The sequence below is a fragment of the Chroicocephalus ridibundus genome, chromosome 14 (assembly GCF_963924245.1).
Source record: "Chroicocephalus ridibundus chromosome 14, bChrRid1.1, whole genome shotgun sequence".
In the NCBI taxonomy this organism is placed as follows: domain Eukaryota; kingdom Metazoa; phylum Chordata; class Aves; order Charadriiformes; family Laridae; genus Chroicocephalus; species Chroicocephalus ridibundus.
In genome coordinates this window covers 13,384,197-13,409,777 of record NC_086297.1, presented here as the reverse complement: position 1 = coordinate 13,409,777, position 25,581 = coordinate 13,384,197, and the positions used below count along the sequence as shown (strand labels likewise).

The 25,581-nt window shown below is 57.4% G+C and overlaps 2 protein-coding genes across 3 annotated transcripts; both read right to left on the bottom strand.

Moving 5' to 3' along the window:
- Positions 1 to 477: 477 nt before the first annotated feature.
- LOC134523165 (tektin-3-like) lies at positions 478 to 6,992 on the bottom strand. Its single transcript, XM_063351704.1, has 7 exons — positions 6,414 to 6,992; positions 5,772 to 5,855; positions 5,049 to 5,119; positions 4,635 to 4,778; positions 3,574 to 3,796; positions 2,201 to 2,355; positions 478 to 694 (listed from the first exon to the last, which is right to left on the bottom strand). The coding sequence occupies exons 1-7, from the start codon at positions 6,990 to 6,992 to the stop codon at positions 478 to 480; spliced, it is 1,473 nt and encodes a 490-aa protein (XP_063207774.1).
- Positions 6,993 to 10,245: 3,253 nt separating this feature from the next.
- On the bottom strand, positions 10,246 to 20,702 carry LOC134523456 (RING finger protein 222-like). Of its 2 annotated transcripts, XM_063352399.1 has the most exons (3): positions 20,568 to 20,702; positions 19,268 to 19,358; positions 10,246 to 11,058 (listed from the first exon to the last, which is right to left on the bottom strand). In XM_063352399.1, exon 3 carries the CDS (start codon positions 11,025 to 11,027, stop codon positions 10,362 to 10,364), a length of 666 nt encoding a protein of 221 aa, XP_063208469.1. In that variant the 5' UTR covers positions 11,028 to 11,058; positions 19,268 to 19,358; positions 20,568 to 20,702; the 3' UTR covers positions 10,246 to 10,361. The 2 variants fall into 2 exon arrangements, with proteins under 2 accessions (XP_063208469.1, XP_063208470.1); XM_063352400.1 differs by lacking the exon at positions 20,568 to 20,702 and having other exon boundaries at positions 19,268 to 19,619.
- Positions 20,703 to 25,581: the final 4,879 nt, after the last annotated feature.

Genomic DNA, 25,581 nt, shown 5'->3' with positions numbered 1-25,581 from the left:
GGAAACATTGCACCCATTTGTAAAAAGGGTTTAAAGGAGGGTACGGACCTGTCGGCGTCACCTCTGTGGCTGGGAAGGTCATGGGGCAGATCCTCCTAAAAGCCACGCTAAGGCCCATGGAGGACAAGGAGGTGATTTGAGACATGGCTTCACCCTGTGCTTTTTCCACATCAGTCTCCAACGGAGGAAGACACGAGACTTTTTCTCCTAAAATCACAGACCGAATGGGTAGGAATGAATCCCCGTGGCTGGATTTGCTCTTAGTTGCATCCAGGATATTTTCAGTTACTTTCTGGCACGCCGTGAAAGAGCAGTGGAAAGAGAAAAACCAAAGGGAAAAAAAAATACTCCTGGTAGACCATGTGACATGCAAAGCGATAATTTAATTTGTAGCCAGGCTGCTATCAGGAAGTGGAAGTTTAATCATGTACTATTTATAACATACTGGCAAAACTGATAACTCTGGTTATCAACAGCCTAGATGGGACCCAGCAGCCGCGCGGTGCTGGGAAAGGTCTTGTGCATCGCCATGCACTTCTCCTCATCGATGAACAGGGAGTTGGCTTTGACGGCCAGGTCGTGCTGCAGGACGGCCTTGGCGCGAACCAGCATTTGCAAGGTGTCCTGGCTGTCTCTCAGCTGCTGCTGAAGAGTCTGCACCGTCTCTTCGATGTCACGGACCTCGTTGACAAGGCTGGAAAACAGCAAGGAGCCCTCACTAGAAGTCCTGTCACGTGAGTGGTTTCTAGCATGGCGCTGCTGATGGGCCCCTGGGGCATGGGTTTTCCCCCTTCACCGCGCTCAGTGAACATCTGCTCGAAGGCTTCGGCAATGCGCAGCCGCGTCTGCCAGAGCAGGTGGTGCCACCAAGCAGAGGGACGAGCAGCTGTGGTTTCCCGTTCCTGTTCGGTTTTGTGGGTTTCTTGGCTCCCCCTCCTGGATTTCCCCGGGCAAGGGTCCTCCCCACACCCACGGGTGCACACGCAGCGAAAGAGGACAGCTGGGAGAGGCTAAACAAAGGATGGAACAAAGGATGGCGTGAGAGATGCTAAACAGGCTCTGGGGCTGGGTTTAAATTGCTTTGAAAAGGCTTCCCAGGGAGCCTCACCCAGCGGGCTGCCAGGAGGAGGTGTGAAGTTCAGGGTGCCTCACAGAGGGCAGCCTGATCCTCCCCAGCCCCTCGGGGTGCAATGCCAAAGAGCTCCCTCTGTCCTTGACAGGATTTCCAGTGTCCCCAGGGGAGGTGAGCACAGCCCTCACTGCTTCTCCGTGTGGTGCACAGAATCCCAGGCTGGCGGGGGTTGGCAGGGACCTCTGGAGATCACCCAGTCCAACCCCCTGCCAGAGCAGGGTCACCCACAGCAGGTGGCACAGGAACGCCTCCAGGCGGGTTTGGGATGTCTCCAGAGACGGAGACTCCACCACCTCTCGGGGCAGCCTGGGCCAGGGCTCTGCCACCCTCACAGCAAAGAAGTTCCTCCTCGTGTTTAGGTGGAACTCCCTATGGTCAAGTTTGTGCCCGTTACCCCTTGTCCTGTCCCCGGGCACCACTGAAAAGAGCCTGGCCCCATCCTTCTGACACCCCCCCTTTCACTATTGATAAGCGTTGAGAAGGTGCCCCCTCAGGCGTCTTTCTTCCAGCCTGAAGAGACCCAAATCCCTCAGCCTTTCTTCACAAGAGAGGTGTTCCAGTCCCCTCATCCTCTTGGTAGCCCTTTGCTGTCCCCTCTCCAGCAGTTCCCTGTCCTTCTGGAACCGGGGAGCCCAGCACTGGACACAGCACCTTGCACAGCAGCTGCACCCTTGCGGTTACCCCAAAGGAAGGACCTAAGAGCTCTCAGCATGAGCCTGTTGGAGAGTAAAGGGCTTGTCCTTCAAACCTGAGCCCATCCAGCCGCCGGGAAGCAGGCAGGAGAGAAGACGGGGTTGACGCAAGTAGGAAAAATCCAGCCCCTCATGGGGTGGCATCAGGCCGCCCCCGGCCATGGGGTACAGCCTCCGTTGTGGGCGCAGAGCTCTCCCAGCACCCAAAGGCTGGGATACCCGCTCATTGCTTTTGATTATGTCGGTGCACTTCTGGAAGGACTCTTTAGGAAAAAGAACCAACCCCCCATGATTAATTTTGTCATCCAGCGATGCTCCCGAGTGCTACCACCCGTGAGCCCTCGAGGTCCCCGCCGGCCCCGCGCTCCTGCCTTACCGCAGCTGGGCAGTGTCCCGGCACAGCTCCATGTTTGGCCTCCGAGTGCGCTGGTCCAGCCGGGTCTGAGCCACCTTTAATGGAGGCCCCTGGTCCCTAATGGCCTTTTGGATGGCTTCTATATTCCTCTCCGTCTGGAATATTTCCTGCACTGTCTGGCGTAAGAAAGAAACACATGCATAAATTTAAAAAATGTATTCTCCAGCGGCAACGGGATTTCCCTTTTCTGCCATCCATCTGCAGAAAAAAACCAAGTTCAATTAGCAGACCCCGGGCTCAGACTGCTCTCACTCTGCCATAGATGGAGGCACAGATCCAGCAGCCATTTCTCTGCGGGGAAAAGCCTCTCTTTGCTCTTGCTGTCACATCAGAGGAGGTTTTGGAGCAGTGATGGATCTACTGAATTACCCGCTCCCCAAAATTACTGCTTGCCGGAACTGATCGTCCATCACTAGCAACTAACAGAGGGCAGGTTTTTGGTGGATGCTCGCTGAAGGATGTGGCACCAGCCCGCGATGCTGCAAGCCCAGTTTCTGCTCGGTTAATCTGTGCCGAGCACTTTTCAGGAAGCTTTCCATGAGAGCCAGTGGTGCGAGCCTGCTGCCCATGGCTGATCTCCACTTCATCTGCTTGGCGGAGCAAACACACCGATACCTGTGCAGCAACCACAGAGTGCTGAGACCGAAAACACGTCCTTGGAGGAGCAGCAAAGCTGCAAACCCCACAGCAGACACCCCAGCAGAGTCCCAGTAAAGCCCTTCTGCAGGGCAGCCAGCGCCTCTGAAGTAACTAGCGCTGATGCAAGTAGCGCTGGCATTTTCTGCTGGAAATCCCTGTGCTAGCAGGCTGTCAGCTGGGATGAGCAACGGGCAGTATCCCTTGGGATGAAATTACACTGCCAACTCATCCTGCTCCAAGAAGAAAGTCCCCAAGAAAGCTGGGCAGGGGCTGTTTGCAAGGGCATGTAGCGAGAGGACGAGGGGCAATGGTTTAAACTAGAGCAGGGCGGGTTTAGATGAGACATTAGGCAGAAGTTCTTTGCACTGATGGTGGTGAGACACTGGCCCAGGTTACCCAGAGAGGTGGGGGAGGCCCCATCCCTGGAGACATTCAAGGCCAGGCTGGATGAGGCTCTGAGCAACCTGATCCAGTTGAAGATGTCCCTGCTGACTGCAGGGGGGTTGGACTAGATGGCCTTGAGAGGTCCCTTAACACCCAACACATCCTATGACTCTATGATTCTAAATGATGCTATAACCAGGTTCTTGTGGTGACCGTTCCTCTGCTGGGGCCAGGTCTGCGTGGAGGGTCGCGCTTTGGAGGTGTCACCGGGAAGTGACAGTGTCACACCAAAAGGGGGGGGTTCAGGCTACCTTGGCCAGGTGGGTCTGAATCTTTCTCTTGGCATCGGCCGTCTCGGCGATGCGGTTGGTGAAGGCGACGTTCACGGCGTTGAACTGCCGCCACATCTGGCTGGCCGTCACCGCCAGCAGGTTCTCGATGTCGTCCCGCAGCTTGGCGGAGGCCGCCCGCTCGCTCTGGGAGCGGAGGATGTTGTCGTTGGTGAACTTGGCCCAGGACTGCGGCACCGAGATCCTGGCGGGGAAAAGGAGAGGCCCCCGGTAAGCTGGATGTGGGCAGGCATGGACCCTGCCAGGGAGCAGCGTGGATTCACTATAGCTTAAATCTACACTTTTAATTGGACTGTATGTCATAGTTTAACCCCAGCCAGCAGCCAGGACCACACATGCGCTGGTGCAGTTCTCCCCCTTCCCCCCAGAAGGGAGAAGAGGGAGAAAAGGAGGGGAAAGGGAAAGGGAAAAACTCGTGGGTGGAGATAAGGACAGTTTAATAGAACAATAACAGAAACGAACAATAATAATAATAATAATAATGAGAGAAGTCACTCTCACCACCCAGTGAACTGGCACCTTCCCGAGCCCCGACCGCATATTCCCACCCCGCACCAACCCCCATTTATATCCTGAGCATGGCATCTATGGTACGGAATATTCCATTGGCCATTCCCTTGTTCTGCCTATGCTCCTCCTCACTTCTATGGGAAGCTGAAAAGAGTCCTTGAAAAGTATAAACATCGCCTAGCATCATCTAAGACACATCTTTGAAAATATGCATTAACTTAGTGAGCTGTTTCAGCAGAGGTGCTCCGCTGAATTAATTGGCAGGCTGATCTCTCAACCCCTGGTAGAATGTTTAATGAGGTGGGACTGGCTTTCACCCTCTGGATGTTTGGCATCCAACTGTCAGCAGAGGGTTGTGCTCCCTTTCCGGGGAGCGGAGAGAAATGACCGCTCTGAGGGAGGTGTCTCCAGGCGGGATGGATCTGGGTTGGGGACAAGCAGCTCCCTGCCAGGGAGAGGCACCGCGTATCCTGGGGACAGCTTGCTGCTGGGGACTGACAGCGTGCACTCACGTGGCATCGACCTGCTCCACCCCTCGGTAGTAACTGATGCCCTGGGAGGTGTTCATCAGGTGGTGGCACCTGTCGTCGATCCGGTGGGCCACCTGCTTGTTGGCCAGATCCTTCTCCAGATTCTGCTGGGCCACCCGGTTGGACCTTCAACATGCAAACAGCAGCCATCGGTGGGGACGTACGGGTGGAATGGCTTCCTCCCCGTTCCACTCCCCACAGCAGCTCCCGGCCCCCCGCGCAGCTCTGTCCTCCCACGAGCATCACCGCCCGCATGCCATGGAGCCTCCATGGGCTTTATGCCTGCGGGGTGTGGTAAGAGACAGGCTTCTTCTGGGGGTTCACATCTGCTGGGGTTCTGCTGTGACCACAAATGCACATCAGCCCTACGACATGAGAGAAGGAGCTCCTCCTTACGTGATCTGGGCTTTGGCCTTGTCCAGGAACTGCTGCATCTTCTCCTGGCACGACCTGATGACATCGACTTCCTGGGCAAAGGCAAAAGAGGACCCCATCAGCGTCCATACTCACTCGTCCTGGTCACACTCCTCCCCTTGGACCTCTCCAGCCCTGCACACAGCAAGAACTTGCCTGCTTGTCTTCCTGCCCAAAGCAAACAGGCAGGAAAACTCGCAGCTGAGCCTGCGCCCAGCACCCTGGAGGGGACAGAAGGGTGCTGTGGCTGCAGCCACGGCCTTTGCGTTCCCTTTCAGGGTGGGTCAATAAGGATTTTTTCACCTTGACCTCAGTGTCAAGCGGTGGTTAGTCCCACTGCAGGGACAGGGACACATCCTGGTGTGGAGAGGCAGAGCGTTTCCCTGGACCACTACACACCTCCATCCCCAGATCAGCACCTGCCCTTTTTGCTCCCAAAATGTTTTCCTCCCCAGGAGGAATCCCATCCGTACGGGACAAGAGGAGATGGACTTGACTGCGGTGTAAATGCCCAGGCTGAATTTCTGAGACACATTCAGCTCCACCGGAGGAAGTGTGTTGCTCTCAGCTCACTTGACTTCAGCACAAACCCATTGCCTTTGTGAAGCTCCGGCTGCTGGAGGCAGGTGATCAGTGCTCCAAATCCCATAACTTTGAAATCCGGTAAAAATAGCTTCAACGCATGATCTGAGTTACCCAACTTACTGTTAAGAGCTGTTCCTCCACGTTGTCGTGGACCAGGTCGATGCCCATCCTCTTCTCCCGGTGAAGTAAGCACTCCTGTGCGACCTGTTGGGGACACGCCATCACCGCTGGCTGCAGGGGCAGGGCTCTCTATGGGGACCGTCCCCATCTCCAATAATGTAAGAAATGAAACTCTAAATGGGCACGGAGATGACAAGAGGGGGAAAAAAGTGGCCCAGGGCAGCTGGTTTTGCTGACAAGGAGCAGCTGAGCTGCAACATCAGCATTAAACCATCATGAGGGAGCAGACGTGTCCCTGGTGCAGCCACAGCTGAAACGGGGGACCTGTGTCAGCCTTGACGCCCACCTCGCCAGAGCCTCGTGGTAAGACACGGGCTTTTGTCTCCCAAATCAGGACTCTGGATGTACCGCGTCTAAAAATATTGAGTTAAGCAAACGCTGCTCTGACGTGCTCAGCCTGTGCTGATAGGGGATCCAGCAGATGGCAAGGGGGGTTTGGTTACTACTAACTTAACTAATGGCCTCTTAATAACAACTTTCTAGACGTTCCGGAGCTGCAGTGAAACTTAATGAGACGTTTGAAGGGCTGCAGATGTTTCAGCAGTAGGCTACAGCTTGCAGCGCGCCGGGACGGGTGCTTACCCGGAGAGGGGCCTCCGCCTCGGCCAAGGCTCTCTCCAGCCTGGTCTTCACCTCCGTGAGCGCGTTGGTCTCCCCGATCACCTCATCTAGCTCGTGGCAGAGCTCCGATTTCCAAAACGCGATGTCATTGGCGCGCAGTCCCAGGTTCTTGGTGCTTTCTACTTGCGTTTTCTTGGTCTGCTGGTATTTGTGGTCAATGATGCGGGAGGTATCGGCTCTCAGGCGCTCCGCGTTCTTCTGGGAGGTCTCCGACTCCCTGTAATTGGTCACGTTGGACTTGTACCAGTCTTCAGGGGTGTAGCGGGTGAATACGGTGGTTCTGGTGAAAACAGATGGAAGCTTCTCGCCGGCGGTTATCCCCTGGGAACTCTTGGAAAAGGCAGCCAAAGTTGGTTTGCTGGCAGCCGTTCTGTAGTAGGTGCTGGGCATCCAGGGGAGGCTGTAGCTCTGAGGCAAGGGGCGGTAAGGAAATCGGTTCTTGTAGCTTGACGCCATGGTGTGGATGGCAGGGAGAAACCTGGTGGGTATGGCTCTGGGATGGGCGAACTTTGCTGGTAAGGGAGAGCCGACAGACTCCATGCTCCACCGCTGCTATTCGTGTGTCCCGTCCGTGTCCTGCACAGAGGAGGAGAGAGAGGACAACCTCAGCAACCTCCTGCACTTGCCTTACTTCTTACAGCAACACCCGCAACTGCAAACACAAACAGTGACGCACAGAGCGCCCTCACAGCGCCTGAACAGGCCTAAACCCCTTGAAAACAAATCCCTCCTGACAGCATCCCAAACATTTGTATATAAAAGCGTTTGACTTTGTTGTTAGTATCTAGCATCAGGTCTTGGAATGCGGAGAAAAACAAATCACGGCCGTAAGGAGAATGACAGATACCGTGCCTTCCTTTTCCTTAAATCTGTCGATCCAGTCAAACTGGAGTTGCTCCTTCTCTGCTGTTCCTTTGTTTCTTTTGGCTGGCGTAGCTGCTGATCTTCTGATACTCCAGAGGTCATTTTCTCTGTAAAAGTTCCATTCCCAGCCCCGAGAGCTGCGTCCCTTTTGGACACACATCTGCTACCGGCCCAGCGCCATTTGTGGGTGGGTGAGGGACTCCATCCTCACCCCCTCTATCTTCCCTTGCCTTAAATGCTGGAGTGAGGAGCCTGCAGGGGAGCTGAGCTTTGCAGGACTATATCCAAATTTGACCCCCCCACACCCCTATTTCAGCCTCAAAAGAGGGGCCGCCTCTTGCCTTGCAAAGGAGGAAAGGTGTCGATGGCTCACCTGGTGTAAGATCAGTGTGCGTGGGAAGGAGATGGCCCACAGTCTTTTCAGAGCGCTTGGGAAACACCAGCCTTGCAGTAGCCCTAGGAGGAATGGCCACACATGAAGATTTTGCTACCAAGAATTGCATATTGTCCTCTCCAGCTTGAGGCTGTCAATCGATGGTTATCAGCAAGATAAGGCAGGGGGCCACCAAACACACCTCATCTGAGGACAAACACTCCGGAGGGGTACGTGGTGCTCGGTACGAAGCTCTTGTGAGGTTACAAGTGTCACCCACGGGCAGGAATAAGTCCCTCAATACGGCTGTTGTAGCCAGCCTGACGTGTCCTTCCCCTAACACCGTCCCGTCCCCACTGCTCCCAGCCTGGCTCGGAGCCCCAGGGGAAGATGAGGACACGGGTGTGCTACAGCAAGATCCCTGATGGGAGTGGCTGTGGCACAGGCAGCGGGAAACTCACACCCTCAAATTTAGCAGAAAAAAAAGCTTTCGCAAACACGACCCTCCGAGGCAGTTTGGCAGAACCGAGGACGAAATGTCTGCGCTCAGGTCCAACAGAAACCACCGTGTGTGCCGCTTCCCACAAACCGCTCCCTTCAGCCCTTTTGTCCCGGCTAGGGATAAATGACGGCGCTTTCCCTAGCTCCGTGCCGCTTTATACCTGAGAAACGGCCTTGGGAGGGTGGGAGGCAGCTTCCCTGGCTCCCACCCCCACAAATAAACTCTGCCCTTTCAGATACTGACAGACACACGTTTAGGAAAGGGAGGGAAAACCCCTTGGGAACGGCCCAGGGCTACTTTTCCCTGCATTTCCAGCTGAAATAAATGCCCCTGCATCCCCCTTGGGATAAGCCATCCCAGGGCGACACTTTGTGCCACCCCTGAACACGGACACAATGAGAGGAGCCCCCGACCACCTCATCTGGGTACATTTAGAGGACAGAAGAGATATGGAGGGGGATTAGGAGAATGACCTGTTTTTTCCCTCCCAGTTCAGGGACATACTCACCCTGCAGAGGCTTGGGGGTGTGCGGGGGGGGCTGCTACTCAGTGCTGTGCTGTCAGGTTGGGTGGCAGCACTGCCAGACACTGCAGCATCCCCAGTGCCCTCTGTGTCACAGAACCAGGGCAGCGTTGCCGCTGGCGCAGGGTGCTCAGTAACCGGGTTCTACGCGGGCAACTCCCTGCAGCCGCTCTGGCAACCCGATGCAGCCGCTGGGCAACGCATTGCTCTGGATGGGCAAGCCGGGGCCAGCCCTGGGCAAGAAAATACCCTCACATGGCATCCTAGATCCTGCCCTGGACAACCTACTGCCCTCCATGGGCAGGTTTTGCAGCCCCTGGGCAACCAAGTGCAGCTTTTGGGCAACTGTTGAGCGGCTTAGTCATATCATTTGGGTTTAGGTAGTCCTGCAAGGAGCAGGGAGATGGACTCGATGATCCTCACGGGTCTCTCTCGTCTTGAGACGTTCTATGATCCTATGAACTCACGGGCCCCAGTGGGCAACCCAGTGCCACCCCTGGGCAAGCTAGTGCAGACTGCGTGCATCCTAGTGCCTCTGCTGGGCAACTTGATCCCTTGCCTGGACAACCCCCAGCACCGTCAATGGGCAACCCAAATCTAGCTTGCTTACTGATGTTGATAGCATTCGGCATGCTACGTTGCAAAATCGAGCGGCTATTGATTTTTTGCTGTTAGCTCAGGGTCATGGATGTGAAGGTTTTGAAGGTATGTGTTGTATGAACCTTTCCGACCACTCATCATCCATTCATAAGCAGTTACGGCAGCTGAAGGATAACATGTCCAAATTAAAAGTGGTCAAAAACAGTTTTGATGATTGGTAAAGCTCGTGGGGTATAACGGGATGGTTATCAGATTTACTAAAGCAAGGGCTCATGCTATTGTTGGTTATATTATTATTGATTATGGCAGCCTCGTGTGTTCTCCGCAAAGTGACTGACATGATAGAAAATGCCATGCATAAGGTCTGGCTGGCTCAAGAAGAAAAAGGGGGTATTGTAGGAATGTATCTGAGAGAAAACGGCCATGTGAGCCAGCCTCCCTACTGTGAGGGATTAGATTAAGAGCAAAACAGGCGGTAGAAGATGGAATTAGTACATGGGATAAACGGGAACTGAGAAGGTAGAAAACATGTTGTGCTAATGACTAAGCAATTTACTATGCGAATTCTTGTAACCAATCTGATGTGTGAACGAACTGCATGCACAGGGCGTGGACAGTGTAACTGGCTAATCAGAAATAAGCGAGTCGCGTGTACGGCTACAACACAGGGTATAAAAGATGATGATCGGTGCTTAATAAACGGCTTCTGTTGATTCACATTGGATCGTCTGGAGTCCAGTTATTTCTCCTCAACAGGGTGCGGGAGGAGAAGCCATGCTCTCTGCTAAGACACTAGGGGAACCCACTAGCAGGGTTTGACCAGCCACATTTTAACCAAAAGAGGCAGAAAATGCCAGCAACGACACTGTGAGCACCCGGAGATCTGCGGAAAGGTCTGAAAGTCCATTCAGTCCCTGGCCAGATGAGAGAGAGCTTCACCTGGAGCTGCTTCTGGACTGTCTCATGGGATCTTTTGAGAGAGGTCCCAGCCCTAGCTCTGTCCCAGCATCAGTGACACCTCCAGCATCTGAGCTGATCCCATCCCTGCTACGAGTCCCTCTTCACCAGCAGCAGCCGAGGGAGCACAGCCGCCAGCATGGCCACCGTCAAGATGAGCTGGACGGCGAGGGCGATGGGCGACTGGCAGCATTTCACCCCCAGGGCCGAGCTGGATGACACCGAGCTTCGTGTTTCCTTTCTGCTTCTCCTCCCCAGGGAGCTGCAGTCCACACCCACCAGTGGCATCCCATGGTCACTGATGACAAAGATGTGGGCTTCCCGTGCCAGCTCTCCTGGGACCCCCTGCGAGTCCATGGGGCTGTTCCCCGTGCTGCAGCACCGGCCGGAGCTCTGCACCGGCATCACAAAATGGCTGGGCACCACCAAGGTGTTGCTGGCCTCCAATTTGGTCAGATGGGACAAGGAGGAAGGTGACAGAGGCATCTCCAGGGCCCGGAGGTTGGTGCCTGCCTTGGGCGGCCATAGAGCCTTCTTCTTGCTGAGGAAAGTCACATAGCGGCAGATGGGGCAGATGATGCTGCTCTGGACCTGGCCGTCAAGCTTGGCGGAGAGCAAGCACTTCACCAGGCAGTCGTGGCAGAAGGTGTGCCCGCAGCTGAGCTGGCGGTGCATGGCCTCCAGCGGGTGGAACTTCTCGTAGCACACGGGGCACTCGGCCGGGGGTCCCTCCTTGCTGGACGAGGCCTCAGACATCCCTGCTCTGTCGGACACAGGCGCTCCCCAGCTGCGAGGAAGAGGCACGATGGGTTAATAAGGTTGAAATGATAAGCATGATCCATCTCTTCATCTCTCCTCCTCCTCCCTGCTCTCTTGCTTTTGCCCTCTTGCCCCTAACAGATGCAGTTGACAGCTACTAGGCATCCTCTCAACAAGACAGGCCATTTTCAGGAGCATTACGCCTCTCAGTGTGGCCCTTGGGGCAAGAGAGAGATGACGGGAGGACCCCAACTCCAGAGCCAGCGGGGGCAACAATCCCCGGCTGCAAAATCACATGCACGAGCCCCTGGATGGACCTGCTCAGCACGTGGTACAGATAAAGCAGGTTCAGCTTGTGTCACGAGTGCCTCCGTGCACTGCTGCCAGCTCCAGGTGCACGGGAGGTGGGAACTCCCATCCCACAAAGAAACCTGCCATGGAAAGGGAGATGCTCCCATCCCAGGGGACACAGAGGGGCCAGCGGGAGCAGGGGGAGGCCAGGGCAGTGGGACAGGTGGGAGCACAGGAACCCCCGGGGATGGAGAGGGGGCGTGCTGGACCCAGGGCAGGCAGCGAGCACCCACGCCAGGCTCCTTCCAGGCTGCTGGAGGATGTCCCAGGCTGGTGGCCAGGCCACAGCCATCTCCAGGCTGTGCTCCTCACGCCGGAGCATGGTGTGGTCAGCAAGCCCCGGAGCCCGGCGTCTCCTCTTAGTCAGAGCGGGGAGGGCAGAGCCCAGCCATCCCGCCTGGCCCCTGCCCCAGCCTGGGGCGCCAGGGGGAGCGCGGGGCCGCTGGCATCCCCAGACCCGCGTCTGGGCTGGGTCTGAAGCTCTGCCGTGCGTCTCCCAGGGCAGGGAGCATTCATGCGGCGGCTCAAGGAAGGGAGAGGGGAGCGGGAAGAAGGGAGAGAGGAGAGGGGAAAAGGGAGAAGGGAGCGGGAGATGGGTGAAGGGCGGAGGAAGAGAGGAGAGGGGAAAGGGGAGAGGAGAGAGGGGAGAGGGGAGGAGGGATGCTCAGCTCAGCTCAGCTCCTTTCTCTTAAAACCTGAGCTTCATAAAACCTGCAGGTTTTTCCAGACCTTGCAGCATTGTCAGACCCGACCCAACCTGCACCCCTTTTCTCACACATGACTGTGCCCATGGGCATCCTCACAGCTGTCTCTGGAGGTTTTGCCATCCCCTCCTTGGCTGACCTCCTCTTCCTTGGGAGCCATCCCCTGCGCCAGGACGGTCACAAGAACACAACAAACCATCCCCTCCCAATCAAAGAGAAGAAAGATGCAGGCTCCTGCTCTGCTTTAAGAGGGATCAGGGACTTGGTCCCCCAACGTGCTGCAGAAGGAGACCCTGACCCTGTGCACCAGCTCCTCTGTGCCCCCAAAGCCCCCTTACCTGCTGCAGGGCACCAGGGCAGGAGCCCCTCCATGCACTCCACTGCTGTCCCCAGAAGCGGGGCTGGCCGTGCCCCAGCATCGAGCACCAGCTGGGGAGGGGACTGGGACACCTATCTAACACGGAGGTGTTGGCTGCGCGTGTCATGCGGGTGCGTTGCGCAGAAGCTGGAGCAGGGACAGGGCCATCTCCCGGGGATTGAATGCGGAGGAACTCGTTCCCCGTTTTAAAGGCCTGATATTTGCCTGGTTGGCCAGGGAGGGGGCGAGGAGCCAGTGTCAGGCGTCGGAGGGCAGGGACAGGCAGCACGGTCCTGCCTGCTTTCCCTCATGTGATGGGCACCTGTAGTCGGGCTCATCCCTGAGCTCAAACCCCAATGAAACAGTCGCTAAAGGGGATGTCGGGAGCCCAAAATCCCTCTGTTGCTGCAGAGCAGGGTGACCGGCAGCACCCTGCACCAGGGCTGGGCTCCTGCCAAACAATTCTTGCCTCCAGCCGCCACAGCTCCCTGTTCCTTGCCCTGGCCACATCTTCATCCCTACGCCCCCTCCCCTCCTCATCCCCCAAACACTCCGCACTCCAGCCCTGCGCTCCCCGCCCTACACCATCAGACGCTCACCCAAGCACCGGTGTGGCAGCACACAGCCCAGCAAACACACTCCAGCAGGCTCGAGGGCCACTGCTGCCTTGAACCTGCCCTGGAGGGGGTTTCCAGCATCTTTGGGAACTGCAGTCCAGGCAGCGGCAGGAGCCCTGTGGGCTCAGGGCAGGCAGAAGCCCCGAGCTTGGCCATCTCAGCAGCCACAGGTGGCTCATGAGTCAGATCGTGCTGGGGCTGAGGTTGCTGTGGTGGGCATCCCCATCCCCCTCCCTGGCCCCTCCTTGAAGCTGCTGGAGGTGCCAGGGTTGCACCCACCGACATCTCCATTGCTGAATGAGTGATCTGGGCCAGCGAGAGCAGATTTGGGGCAGCCGAGCATCTCCCCAGCTTCAGTTTGCTCTCTGCCAGCACCAAGGCGGGGTGGAAATTCCTGTTTCCTATACTTTGAATGCTTCCCGCCGTCGGAAACTATGAGCTCACGGCTCTATACATAGGCACTGGAAAAACGAGTCTGCCTCCCTTTGCCGCTTTGACCACGCCAAAATCAAAGGGATTTTGGCATATCACAGCCCTGGCTCTGTGAGCACTTTCGTTCTTTCCTGGGCATGGCTTTTCTCGCTGCCTTTGCCCCACTTCCACATGCAGCAGCATCTTTCCTGAAGGACGGGATTGAGTCTGCTGGTGCTTGAGGGAGAAGAAACCAGTTTCAGGAGCAAAGCAAGTCCCTATACGCTGCCTGTGTGTTTTTCTCCGGCTTTAAGCAATGCAGCTCACGGCCAGTGTTTCAGCCCCCTCAAACCCAGTGCAGGGTCAAGGTCTCCAGGATCCTTTTATCCAAGCAAGAAGGCAGCATCAGGCTCAGCTTCTCTCCAGGGACCACAGCTGAGACCTTCTCTGCTCTGGGGTTGGTGGCTTCCAGGGAACAAGGGACATTCTGACCCAGAAGAGGACACGGCCCTCCCTACAGGCGGGGGTGGCCGGGGGTCCCTTCACTAAAACTGCGATGGCTTTTGGGCAGAGCTCTGCAGCCTTTTGCAAGGACAAGAGGATGCTGCAGACAGCCCTTGTCTTCCACAGCATCACCCCAACTTCCCACTGTCACCGACCAGGTGGGGAGGAGGGAAAATAATATTAGATATAGTTACGTGAAAGTGCTTATTTTCAAAGCACATTTAAAGCCAGAAGATCGAACTATATGTGAGCCTGGTGCCAGGCAAATACTCACTATAGGTCTCGATATTTCCATAACAAACCCATGCTGCACTTCTCCAAATCATAAGAGATGAAGCAGGGACATTTCCAATGAGCAGAGACGTGTCCTCCATCCCTTCTCTCAACGAGGGCGAGGATCCCGGTGAGAAAAATCATGGCTTTATTCCTGACGGCAAGATGCACGCGTGGAGCTTTGCCATGCTGCCACAACCCATCCACATGGCTGGTGGCTGCTGGAAAGGATGGGCTGGGTGAAGTGTCCCTCACCTGGGGACACCTGCCCCATCCCTCCCACGACACGGCCAGTCCTCCCGAACTCCCCCAGGTTTTTCCTTAGCGATGGCTCAACCTGCAAATCTGAGGCTTTCTCCAAGTTTCTGCTCAGCCCGTTCTCCTCCCACCACTTCCCAGCCCCGGCTCAAACATGGTGAATAGTTGGCACTGGTGGGAACCAGGTGAAGGGAAGAGGGGAAAAAGTAAATCCAAGGGTTGGAGGGTCCAAGGGTCCTGGCCCCTGTCTTGGTTGTATCCATTCCCGTGATGTCAGAATAAACTCACATAGATGGAAAAGATGGATGAGTTTGGAGGCACCCAAGCCCTTTAAGGGGGTCCATCTTTTCCCATACTTGCTTTACTTGAATTCAGAGTGGGAAAATAAGTGTCTTTTCCTTCTGCATGTCTCCATCCTGCCTGTCAGGCACCTGGCAGGATGCAGACCCACCATCAAGCTGCTGATTTAGCCAAGACAGCCCAAAACACCTAGCAGAAGCTCTTCCGACAGCTTTCTCCTCAGCGCTTTTTGCCGTGCCCAGCAGGTGGTACTCTCGGATCTGCTGTGGCCACCCTAAAAAAAAAAAAAAAAAAAAAAAAAGACCCGTCTGCACCGTTAAAAAAAGCCCTGGGCCTGCCTCTCCAGGGGTGCCAAGGTCTGCAGCTGGTGGTCCCCACCAGCTGGGATGCTGCCTCTTCCCCACCAGGATGGATGGGATCTGCTTATCCTCCTGATGACCAGAAATTTACATCCAGTCATTTGACATGACGAATGCTTATCAAACACCAAGGAACAACGGGGTACATCCCCAAACCCCTCTCCAATGCCTGTTTTCCCACCAGATGCTGCGGTTTTGCCACCAGATGCTGCGGTTTTGCGAAGGCACCTGCACAGTACCTGGGCATCACAGCACCCACCTGCCTCTGCCTCCAACAAACCCTCCCAGGAATGACCCCGAGCCTGGTGTGAGCCCTTGGAGCCTTATTCTGACAGCAAAACTTGGCGATTTGTCTCGTCCAGTCCAGGCCGAGCCACACAGCCCCACGGTGCATGGGGTTTTCCCATACCTGGGAGGGCAACTGCACTCTCCAGGGCCTCCTTCAGCTTCTTTCCCCCCTCCACCAACACAGCGTCAGCTCAGTGAGTCCGGGGGCAGCCCAAGGCAAGCGCCTCAGATGATGAGCAAGACCAGGGCTCCACAAAACCCCTGGATGTGGGGGCAAAATGGCTTGTCCCCCCTTCCCCGGTGCCCACACCAGCCCCTCGGGGGAAGCACACAAACCTGCTGGAGACCCTCCGCGGTCACTGTGACCCGTCCCTGCTGTGCCATGAGCCATGCCACTCCAGGGATGTTTTACCACCCGCGTCCCCTGCAGCAGCGGGTATTGACGGACTCTTTTACGCCATCCCCTCTGGCTGCCTTTTTACCAGGCAGCTCCCTCGAGCCTTATTCTGGGGGACAATGCACAGAATCCCTGCAACGTCAGGAGAAAAGGCTGCCGGGCTTAGGGACTGGGGGGCTTTTACCAAAACGGGAGGTTCCCTGTGGTTTTGGCTGCCAGGTTGTGTTGCAGTTTGGCTTTTTCCTCCAAGCCCTGTCTCCCGGAGGGCCGAGACTGCAGAGGGGTTGCTGCCTTTAATGGGAACAAGTAAAGGTCAGCTTCTAGCCCTGCAACACCACACACGCTGGAGCGGCCCGGAAAGGAAAGGCTCCATAAAAGGAGCACTAAATACTGGATTTTGGTTCATTTCATGATTTTTCCAGGGTCTTATGACCATGCAGTCAGCATGGTGCTGTGAGCAGAGAGTTTGCAGGCAGAGCTGCTCCACCAGCCAGGGTCAGCTGGTGGATCATCAGCCAGAAACACAAGTGGGTTATTGGTAGGAGGATGCTTGGGAAAAAATGCATCTGCCCAGACATGCTGGCACAAGGCAGGAGGGCTACTGTCCCCGTCCCACCATCCTGTGGGCTCTGCAGTCCCCATAGTCAAAATATAGGAAGGATAACCCCAGTCCTCCCTTCCAGATGGGGTCAGCTGGAAAACACACAAGGGTCCTGACAACCCCCAACCCACGGTGTCCCATGAGGGACAGGGCAGGTGGTGCCCGGCTGTCCCCTTCTGCATCCTGGGAGGATGATGGGTCCAGCACACAGACGCTCCCGAGCCGGCATCGGGGCTGTGGCTGGTGTCACAGCAGTTTCCCACATCTCCTTGGCCCTCCATGTCCATCGTTAAGGACCCCCAGGAAAATGGGCACAAGCAGATCCAGGGTGCCTAAGAGGTCACCCCTGCACCCCACGAGCAGCCTGGCAATAACCAAGACAATCAGCGTTTCAGGGTGGCTGTAAAGACCAAGTTCTGCCAAAAATTCCCGACCGAGGATTTCTTGCTCTTAGCCCAGAGCAGACCTTGGCACTCGGCGATTAACCGTTGAGTACCGTCCTTGGCACAGGCACAGAGAAACAAATCCTTACCGCTTTCTACAACGCCGTGCGGCATGCACAGCCTGTGTTTTGAGAGAGACTTAAATGAGAACGGTTTGTGGTTACTTGGTATAGGATCTTTTGTATTTTGGAAAATAAGCACGTTCCTTGCAAAGAGAGTCTGAGGAGCGTTAACAAGGAGCGGGCAGGGGATGTGGGCGAGCCCCGGAGTTGGTCCTGCCACAGCATCCTTGTTCCGTGTCCCTCTTATCGCTCCGAATCGTGGCCGACCGCGGCTCCCCCGGCAGCGGAGGGGCTCGGAGACGGGCAGCAGGGAGGGAGGGCACAGGGACCCACCGGAAAGGATACTGCGGGCTATTTTTATTCCATTTTTACTGACAGATTTTATAAGCCTTGCTTTAAAAGCCCAGGAAATATCTTTTGATTCTGTGTTCCTACAGCACCGGTGAGCTCTGGCTCCTGCATCCAGGGTCCCACCAGATGAAGACTGGTCCTCAGCGGCGTTGCTCCCCCAGACCGGCCGCAGGGTGGATGGGGCAGAAGCTTTTGCCCAAGCAAAACCTCCTTTTCCTGATGCCAGAGCAGAGCCTTCACATCAATAAGAGCTGGCAGAGAGCTCTTTAAGGCTCGAGCACAATGCACCTCTACCCAAAGAGCTGCCCACTGGGGCACCTCATGAACCAAACTCAGCCGCTTGACGGCGTTTTTAGCAGGGCCTTTCCGACTATAGTCCCTTCAATGACAAAAATTCACCACTGAAAGGATCCAGAGGGAAGCCCCTCTTCCAGCAGCTCCTGGGAACGGGGCAATATAGACTGGCAACCCCCAGCAGGGCAGTCAGACGTGGAGGAAACCACCCCAACCACGTTTTGGACAAGCCCCTCTCAACACTTAAAAACTCCCCAACACATGGCACCCTGCAAACACCCAGGAAAAAAAAAAAAAAAAAAGCGGTGGAGATTTGAAAAGCAAAAGATTTGAGGAGGCTTTAGAGCCAAGGACCCCCCCAGAGCACCCATCTCCCCACGTCGGGGACCCACAAGAGTTTTGCTCCCACCAGGCTGGGGACTAGGGCGACATGAATCTCCACAAACCCCTGACAGTCTCCCATCACCGCAAGACCCTTTGAAAGCACACAGTGCTCTTCCCTGCAACTTGCCAAGACCACGTGGCATCGGTTTGCTCCTACGCCAGGAGCGTGTTTCCGGTGTAGTGTGACATCGATATGATTCACAACTGGTTTCACTGGGAGAATCCGTCTCCAGGGGAAAGCAAAACCCAGGCTAACTGAAAACAAACGCTGGACGCGGCACCACCGGCATTAGCCCTGCCTTGTGGGGAAACTGAGGCACGGGCTTGCCTGACTCCTTGAGCACAGGTCTCATGACACTGGTACCGCTAGGTGCCCTGCAAACTGCGTCACGGCATCTCAGCAAGCACCCCTCCCCTGCTGACCTCAGCACACAGCTCGCTGGGTGACGTCACCCAGCGCCACAGCAGCCTCCACCCAGCCCAGGCCAGAGGTGGCCGCTCGGCCACTCCAGATGTGCAGGTGCCGCGTCAGCGGCGGGATGAGGCAGGGCCTGAGGGCTCAGCACGTCCCACCCCATGGGGCTCGGCAGCGAACCACGGAGCGAGGAGAGTGCCCCAAAACTCAGCCTGTCGCAGCGGCAGAAAGCAGGGCAACTTTCTGGATAGGGGACAGGGTGTCCCCTGGAGACGGGGTGTCCTCAGGGCACCGCGGCATCTTTAAACCACTTTAACACAGGCAAGAGGGAGGCGTGATGAAAACGGCCCCTCCACTCCCAGCAGGGCGATGGGCGCCCAGCGAGCCCTGCTCCAAGGACTGCCTCGCGTTTATACATCCCAGTGTCATCGAAAGGGGATAATAACAGGAGGCTACCGAAAAGCACTCGAGCCGGTCACCTCCGCTGCGGCTGGGCGCGCTGAACACCCTGCCACGGTGCTGCCAGGAGCTGCCCCACAGCTGGGGGGCAGAGCAATGGGCATCGGGGCTGGGACCCACGCGAAGCCCCAGACCAGTTTCAGGGACTGGTAAAGCTGGGGGGGGGGCGCAATCTCCCCACCAGGACACCGGGAATGCGGTGGGTCCCTGTCCCTCCACCTGGGGACAGAGCAGAGGAGGGGAGGGGATGGGGAGGGAGGGAATAATTTCGGGGGCGGAGGGGGTGTGTGCAGTGAAAAGCAAGAGGGAATCGCAAGTGACCCACACAGGCAAATCCCCCTTGATTTCCTAAGGCTGGGGAGGAGAATAAAAGCGAGGGGCAGCGATTTGCCGGGGGGGAGCACTCACCGCTCGTGGAGGAGGTCAGGCAGTGGAAGACGCTACCGGAGGTGCAGTTCTGCCAGAGGTGCGCCGTGTGCCCGCCGTTCACCAGCCATTGCTGCAAAGAGACGCAGCCCCGTGAGCAGCGCCCTGGCAGGAGGGGGCAGGCAGCCGTGTGCCCCCCGCCAGGGCTTCGGCACCCAGCAGCCCCAGGGCGTACGGGCCGGGGGCTCCCAGGCACATGCTTTTCCACAGAAAAGGGGTTTGGAAAGGAAATACTGATAGTTGCTTTCAGCCGCTTTCACCCCAACGGCAGAAAAAACACAGAAGCTCTTTATTCTCTTTAAACACGGACCAAGTCCCGCGGGGGACGCGCGCTTCCCTCCCCTCTGCCGTCCTCGCCCAGCGCCGGGCCGGGCTATTTGAATGGTTCCACGTGATTTCTAACGACTCGCAAGATTTATTTTTTTTTAACGTCTTCTACTACTATGACCATCCAAAAAAAAAAAAAAAAAAAAATTAAGGGAAAGAAGAACCTGGTGAAGCAAGCCTGGAACTCACCAGCTCTACAAAACTGCTGCCTTAAAACCAAGGCAAACCTCTTCCTAAGTAGATGACGTGTTAACTGGGCTCTGGACCGAGAACGGTGCTGGGAACCCTCTGTGCAGCATCCAACCCTCCATCTTCCCACTGCTTGCACAGCTTAAGCCTTGAACATCGCCAGGAGGAGCCCATGCGGGTGGGGAGCGAGAGGCTGTGCCCAACGCACAGCCCCAAAGGAGCAGAGCTGCAGAGCAAAACTGCTGGTGCTGAGGAGCCAGTGCCCAAACCAGTCCCGTTTCAAGGGGTTTTGCTCAGACTGGCTGTACTGGTCCTGTGGCCTGAAGCCCGTTAGCAGGTGGAGCTCCTTTATGAAAGGGGAGCGCGGCGTCACCCCCACCGAGGGTCTTTTGGGTGCTCTATGATGTGACATGGGGACGGTGAGGAGATGGGCTTCAACAGCCCTCTCCTCTGGACTGATGGGGATGTCCTGAGCACCCGCTGCCGCACACAACCAAGCGACCCCCCCCATTACACCTGACTGACCCACCCCCCCAGTGACACCTGACAGCACAAATACGGAAAAGAGCTTTCTGTGCAAAATTCTCCAAAATCCCACCGTTAGGAAGACCAGCAGTCGGCAAGTAACAATTCCTGCTAAAAGCCAGGCTGGAAAATAAACCAAAAATAAAAACACCACCTTCTGGTTTTGCCATGCCCTAACCCCCCCGCCGGCCGCTCCCTGCCTCGCTGGTACCCCGGTGCCGCAGGAAAAGTCCGTACTTACGCTGACGATGGTGGAGACGAAGAGGAGCACCAGCACGGTGACGTGGAGCACGATGATCCCCAGCAGCAAAAGCAGCATCTTGGCGGCCCGGATGCCCCCGGGGATCCCCCAAGCTCCCCCCAAGCCCGCTCACCGAGGGGCTCCCTCAGCCCCTCTCCTCCGAAGGGGGGGCTCCCATCCCTCCCCCCGAGGGCAGCGTGCTCCTCGGCAACCCCGGCGGGGGGGTGTGTGTGTGTGTGTCTATCTCGGCGCATCTCAGCCGAGGGGCTACCCCGGCCCCCCTCCGCCGGGATGGAGGGTCCCCTGCCCACCTACCCATGGGGACCACCAGGGGTCATTCTGCCGGCCCCTCTCCCCAGGGGGGGCTTTCCCTGGCCCATCTCCCCTGGCGACCCCCGCAGAGGACGGCTGCAGGAAGGAGGGGGAGCCACCTATCTAGGCGCATCTGCCCCCGGGTTGGGGGGGGTGTTCTTCTCGACCCATCTCCCCTCGACACCCCCAACAGGGGCTTTCTTTGCCCCTCTCCCGCCCCGGGGTGTGTGTGGGGGGGCTTTCCCCAGCCCATCTCCCCTGGCGACCCCTGCGTAGGGTGGGAGTGGGGGGAGCGTCTATCTCGGCCCATCTCCCCCGACAGCTGCTCCTTCCCCTCTTCTGCAGGGGGGGTCTCCTCGGCCCATCTCCCTCCGGCCCCCCCTAGCAGGGGCTCTCATTGCCCTTCTCCTCCCGGAGGCGGGGGGGGGGCCGCTTTCCGCAGCCCATCTCCCCTGGGGACCCGCGGAGAAGGAAGGACGGGCTGCCCTGAGCCCTCTCCCTACAAGACCCCCGTAGGGGGGGGTGTCTCCTCGGCTTATCTGCCCTCGACACCCCCAGCAGGGGCTCTCATTGCCCTTCTCCCCCGGGAGCGGGACGGGTGGGGGGGGTCTTTCCGCAGCCCATCTCCCCGCGGAGAAGCAGGGAGGGGCTGCCCCGACCGCTCTCCCTAGAGGACCCTCGCAGCGGGGGGACGGGGGTGCGCTCCCCCCTCCCTCTCCCCTGTGGACCCCCCGGAGGGTCTCTCTGGCCCTCCTCCCCATCGAGAGCCGAGCCCTTCCCTTCCCTTCCCTTCCCCTTCCCCTTCCCCTTCCCCTTCCCTTCCCCTTCCCCTTCCCCTTCCCCTTCCCCTTCCCCTTCCCGGCGGAGCCCGCAGCAGCCGCCCCCCTCCCGGGCCGGGCCGTACTCACGTCGCGGCGGAGCCGAGGGGCGCGGGGCGGCAGCGGCGGAGCGGAGCGGGCGGCGGCGCTGCCAAGTTTCCCCTTTAACCGGGGCCACGGCCCCGCTGGCGGCTGCGGGACGGGGAGGGCCCTGCCGCGGCGCCCGGCCGCTCCTCCTGTAAATGCGGCAGCGCCCCGGCCCCGCCAGCACCCACCCCCCCTCCGCCGGCCCCCCCCAGCCGGGGGTCACTCCCTGCCCCATCCCCGTCCCCGCACACAGGCGCGGCCGATCCCGCTGGCTCAGCGGGGGGATTTTTTTGTTTGTTTTTGGGTTTTTTTTGGGCGGGGGGCAACCATCCCTCTTTGCTTCCCCAGCCAGGACCCCCAGCTTCCCCATCGTGGACGGACCCCCCCCCTCCCCGCCCCGGGGGGGCTGTGCCGGGGGGCGGCTCTGCCCCGTTCCGCTCTCCGGAGCGGCCGCGGGTGGGGGGCGGGGGCGGGGGGCGCAGCACGGCGGGGTGCGGGGCTGTAGGAAGCCCGGGGTGCCGGAGGCGGCCGGTGGCCGGCGGCTGCAGCCGCGTGTGTTGCTGAGCAGATAAGTGAGTTCTGGTGAGGGCTGGCAGGGAGCTTCCCTCCCCCGGGGATGCTCGGGGAGGGGGACGCGGTCAGCGAGGAGGTGACACGCAGAGGACAGAGAGCTCCGCTGCACCGGGTGGCCCCCCACGCCCCGGCGGAGGCGGTTCGTGTAGCCTCAGCCAGGGATCCGTGGGGCGGGATTTGGGGAACGGGCTGTGCTGCAGTCGGGGGCAATGTCCCCTCTGGTTTACACGGTGCGGCTGCGGCCAGGAAAGTGACACCTCTGCAATTTGCTCCCGCGATGGGCAATGGGCTTCTGGCTCCGGGGGCTGGGGCTTTTTTGAGCGCTTGAAAAAGCCGAATCCTGTGGGACTGAGCAACCTTTCACTAAATGGAGATTTTCCGAAATGCTGGAGGACTTAGGTGCTGGGAGCAGAAGGGGTGGCTGCACTCCGGTACGGCAGCCTTCGCTCATCCCTCAACCCCAGCTAATCTGTTGAAATCAACCTCACGCGCAGACCTCCCCCATAGTCCCCGCAGGAGACCTGCGCACCCCTGGGAGCCCTGAGCGCTAGCACCTGCCTCCCCGTCACCTTTCCCCATCACCTCTGCCCCTCTTCACGCACCAGCTCCGAACTAGTCCTGCTTGCTGAGACGAGAGATCTCGGCATCCAGCCACCAAAACTGCAAATCCTGGGAGAAAGAGGGAGAGAAGCGTGCTTGGCTCCCTCCTCCTGGCAAGCACAGGTGCGTTCCCTGCAGCATGGGCTCTGGCTCCTCCGCGCTGGTGTTAAGTGGTCCCGTCACACACATCGGCCAGCAAGTGGGAGTTCGGAGCGCTCTATGGGCATGGGGGGGGAGATGGGCCAGCGGCTGAAATGAGCCCCCCCCCGGCCTCCCACCGTGCTCGAGCCCCTGGTTCCGTACATGCCTGCACGCCCCGCCGCGATGCTGCCGAGCCAAACTCTGCTCTAGCAGCGCCGGCTCTGCCTTGTGCAGGTTTGCCCAGCCTGGTTTCGAAGGAGGCAATTTGCCCTTCCCTCTGAAAAATACCCCACCCATTTCTGTGCCACCCCCCCTGCCCCCTGTGACACTGCCGCCTGCCATCGCAGGCATCGCCGGCAGCCAGTGCCATCCGTGAGTGCAAGCCCCAGAGGACTAAAACATCTGGACCAACATCAGTCCATTCCTCGCTAACGAGGCTATTTCGGGCTGTCTTGCCTCTGCGGGTTGAGCTGTCTGCTGCTTTCAGAGCAGAAGGAGCCGCCGCGCTTGGGGCTGCGCAAACACAGGGCGAGAAGGGTCTTGTCCCCAAGGACTGCCACCCAACCTGCCGTTAGAGACCATCTTCTGAGTCGGGTTTGTAGGGCTGAGCTCTCGGCGGCTGTGTTTCTCTGGATAAATTATCTGACCCGCTTCCCCAAAAGCAGAGCAGGGAGATGCACAGCAGTCACAGGCAGCCGGGGGGCGTGGGGGGGCACGTACGCACCCGAGCTCCTCCATGAACGTGGGAGAGCAAACCCACTTTGGTTCCAGCTCTGAAAACGCTGCCAAAAGCAGCTTTTTAAGCGCCGGAGAAACACCTGAAACTCCAATCAGGGCAAAGAGTAGCCTGCGGGTAATGAAGCCTGTCTTGGCGGAGAGTTGCGGGTTAGAAACGGAGGAGGAAGCCCAGAGAGAAGAGCACATCAATCCCGTGCTCCTCAGACGCTCCTCTTCTTGGAAAGGTGCATCATGCAAACGGAGCAGGGCTTTGGAAAACCATCTGCTGAGTACGTGCCATCACGGCAGCTCTGGTGCCGGGGGACCGGGATGCTCCCAGGAGTTCATCTGAAAACACGGGAGGCAAATCTGGAGGTGCCGGATGGCGCCTCTGGGCCAGAAGGAGGTGAGAAAGGGGGGTGTTCACAGCAGAACCCTGGGCATCAGACGGCATCGCCTTCCCGGCACAGGCCAGGGAATTGCACCCTGCTTCCCATCGAGGGGCTCGACGGCTGCCCGGCTTCCCCAGCTCCGTCCGAGCGTGGCTAGCAGTGGTCACCGCCTAAATACAGGCAGGCGCCACAAGAAATTTGAAAAATCTTTTGTGTACAAACAAGATTTGCCACAGGCTGCGCTGGGAATACTGGAAGATCAACGGGTTTTATAAACACGGGGTAAAAACCAGAAAAAGTGGATTTCTCACTTTGAATCTCTTCCACGGGATCCCTTAAAATTCTTGCAATGCTTCAGCTTGAATTTCTAGAATAAAATAAAGAGAATTTAGGAGGGAAAGTGGGTTTTATAGCAATTCAAGGGGCTCGGATCTAATCTGACAAGGCAGTGACGGACTTTGAGGGCTTTGCTGAAAAGGGTCGAAGCCTCGTTTAACCGTGTCTGCGGCATCACCTGAACCAGCACATCATGGGCTCGGCCGCCATCGGTCCAGCGTACACGTACACCACCCCCTTCCCCAGGCCAGGCGAATGAAACCGCTCTGAAAACAAGCATTTTCAAACGACACCAAAGGACAACTTTTTCTCCGTGTGTCTTCTCGGGTGCCCCATCCCTGGAGGGGTTCAAGGCCAGGCTGGACGGAGCTTGGAGCAACCTGGGCTGGTGGGAGGTGTCCCTGCCCAGGGCAGGGGGTGGCACTGGATGGGCTTCAAGGTCCCTTCCAACCCAAACCATTCTATGGTCCTACGATTCTTGTGGATTAACTTCTTTAACCCCCAGATTTTGTTCTGTCATCACAATTTTAGGGACTCGCTTCCTGTTCCTTACCCTGAGACCATTGGCAACAGAGGACTTGAAATGCAAAGGGCAAAAGGGCAGAAAATTGGAAACGGGGAAAATAAAAATAAAAAAAAAAGATCCTGGTTTCAAACATCTGTGCTGCTAGGGAAATAAGGAGAGCAATATACGGTTTGACTCGCATTGTACGGAGAACCGATAGTGCTCCCCCAAACAACGCAGTTCCCATCCGTCGCTGAGTCCAGTCTGTGACTTTCCCAGTGCCTGCTGGTGACGTGATCTCATCCTCGGAGCTTGATACAGTTTATATATATGGTATATATTTCATTTTACTTTTTTTTTTATTTTATTAATATTTCATTAAAGTAGTTTAGTCCCTTCTAAACTCCTAATTCTCTTTCTTTCTCTCCCTCCTCTCCTTGGGGGTGGGGGAGAGCATCTATCGTTCATCTCACCGGCCCAAACCACGATAATAATTCTATAAAAATACAGAGAGAAATAACTCTCTAAATAAG

What these genes read in the sequence shown, in the direction of transcription:
- LOC134523456 (XM_063352399.1), bottom strand. Translation starts at nt 11,027, where the DNA reads ATGTCTGAGGCCTCGTCCAGCAAGGAGGGACCCCCGGCCGAGTGCCCC.
- LOC134523165 (XM_063351704.1), bottom strand. Translation starts at nt 6,992, where the DNA reads ATGGAGTCTGTCGGCTCTCCCTTACCAGCAAAGTTCGCCCATCCCAGA. An exon ending in TGGAGGAACAGCTCTTAACA is followed by an intron (nt 5,120 to 5,771) that starts GTAAGTTGGGTA and finishes GCCTTTGCCCAG; the next exon opens with GAAGTCGATGTCATCAGGTC. An exon ending in AAGGCCAAAGCCCAGATCAC is followed by an intron (nt 4,779 to 5,048) that starts GTAAGGAGGAGC and finishes TGCATGTTGAAG; the next exon opens with GTCCAACCGGGTGGCCCAGC.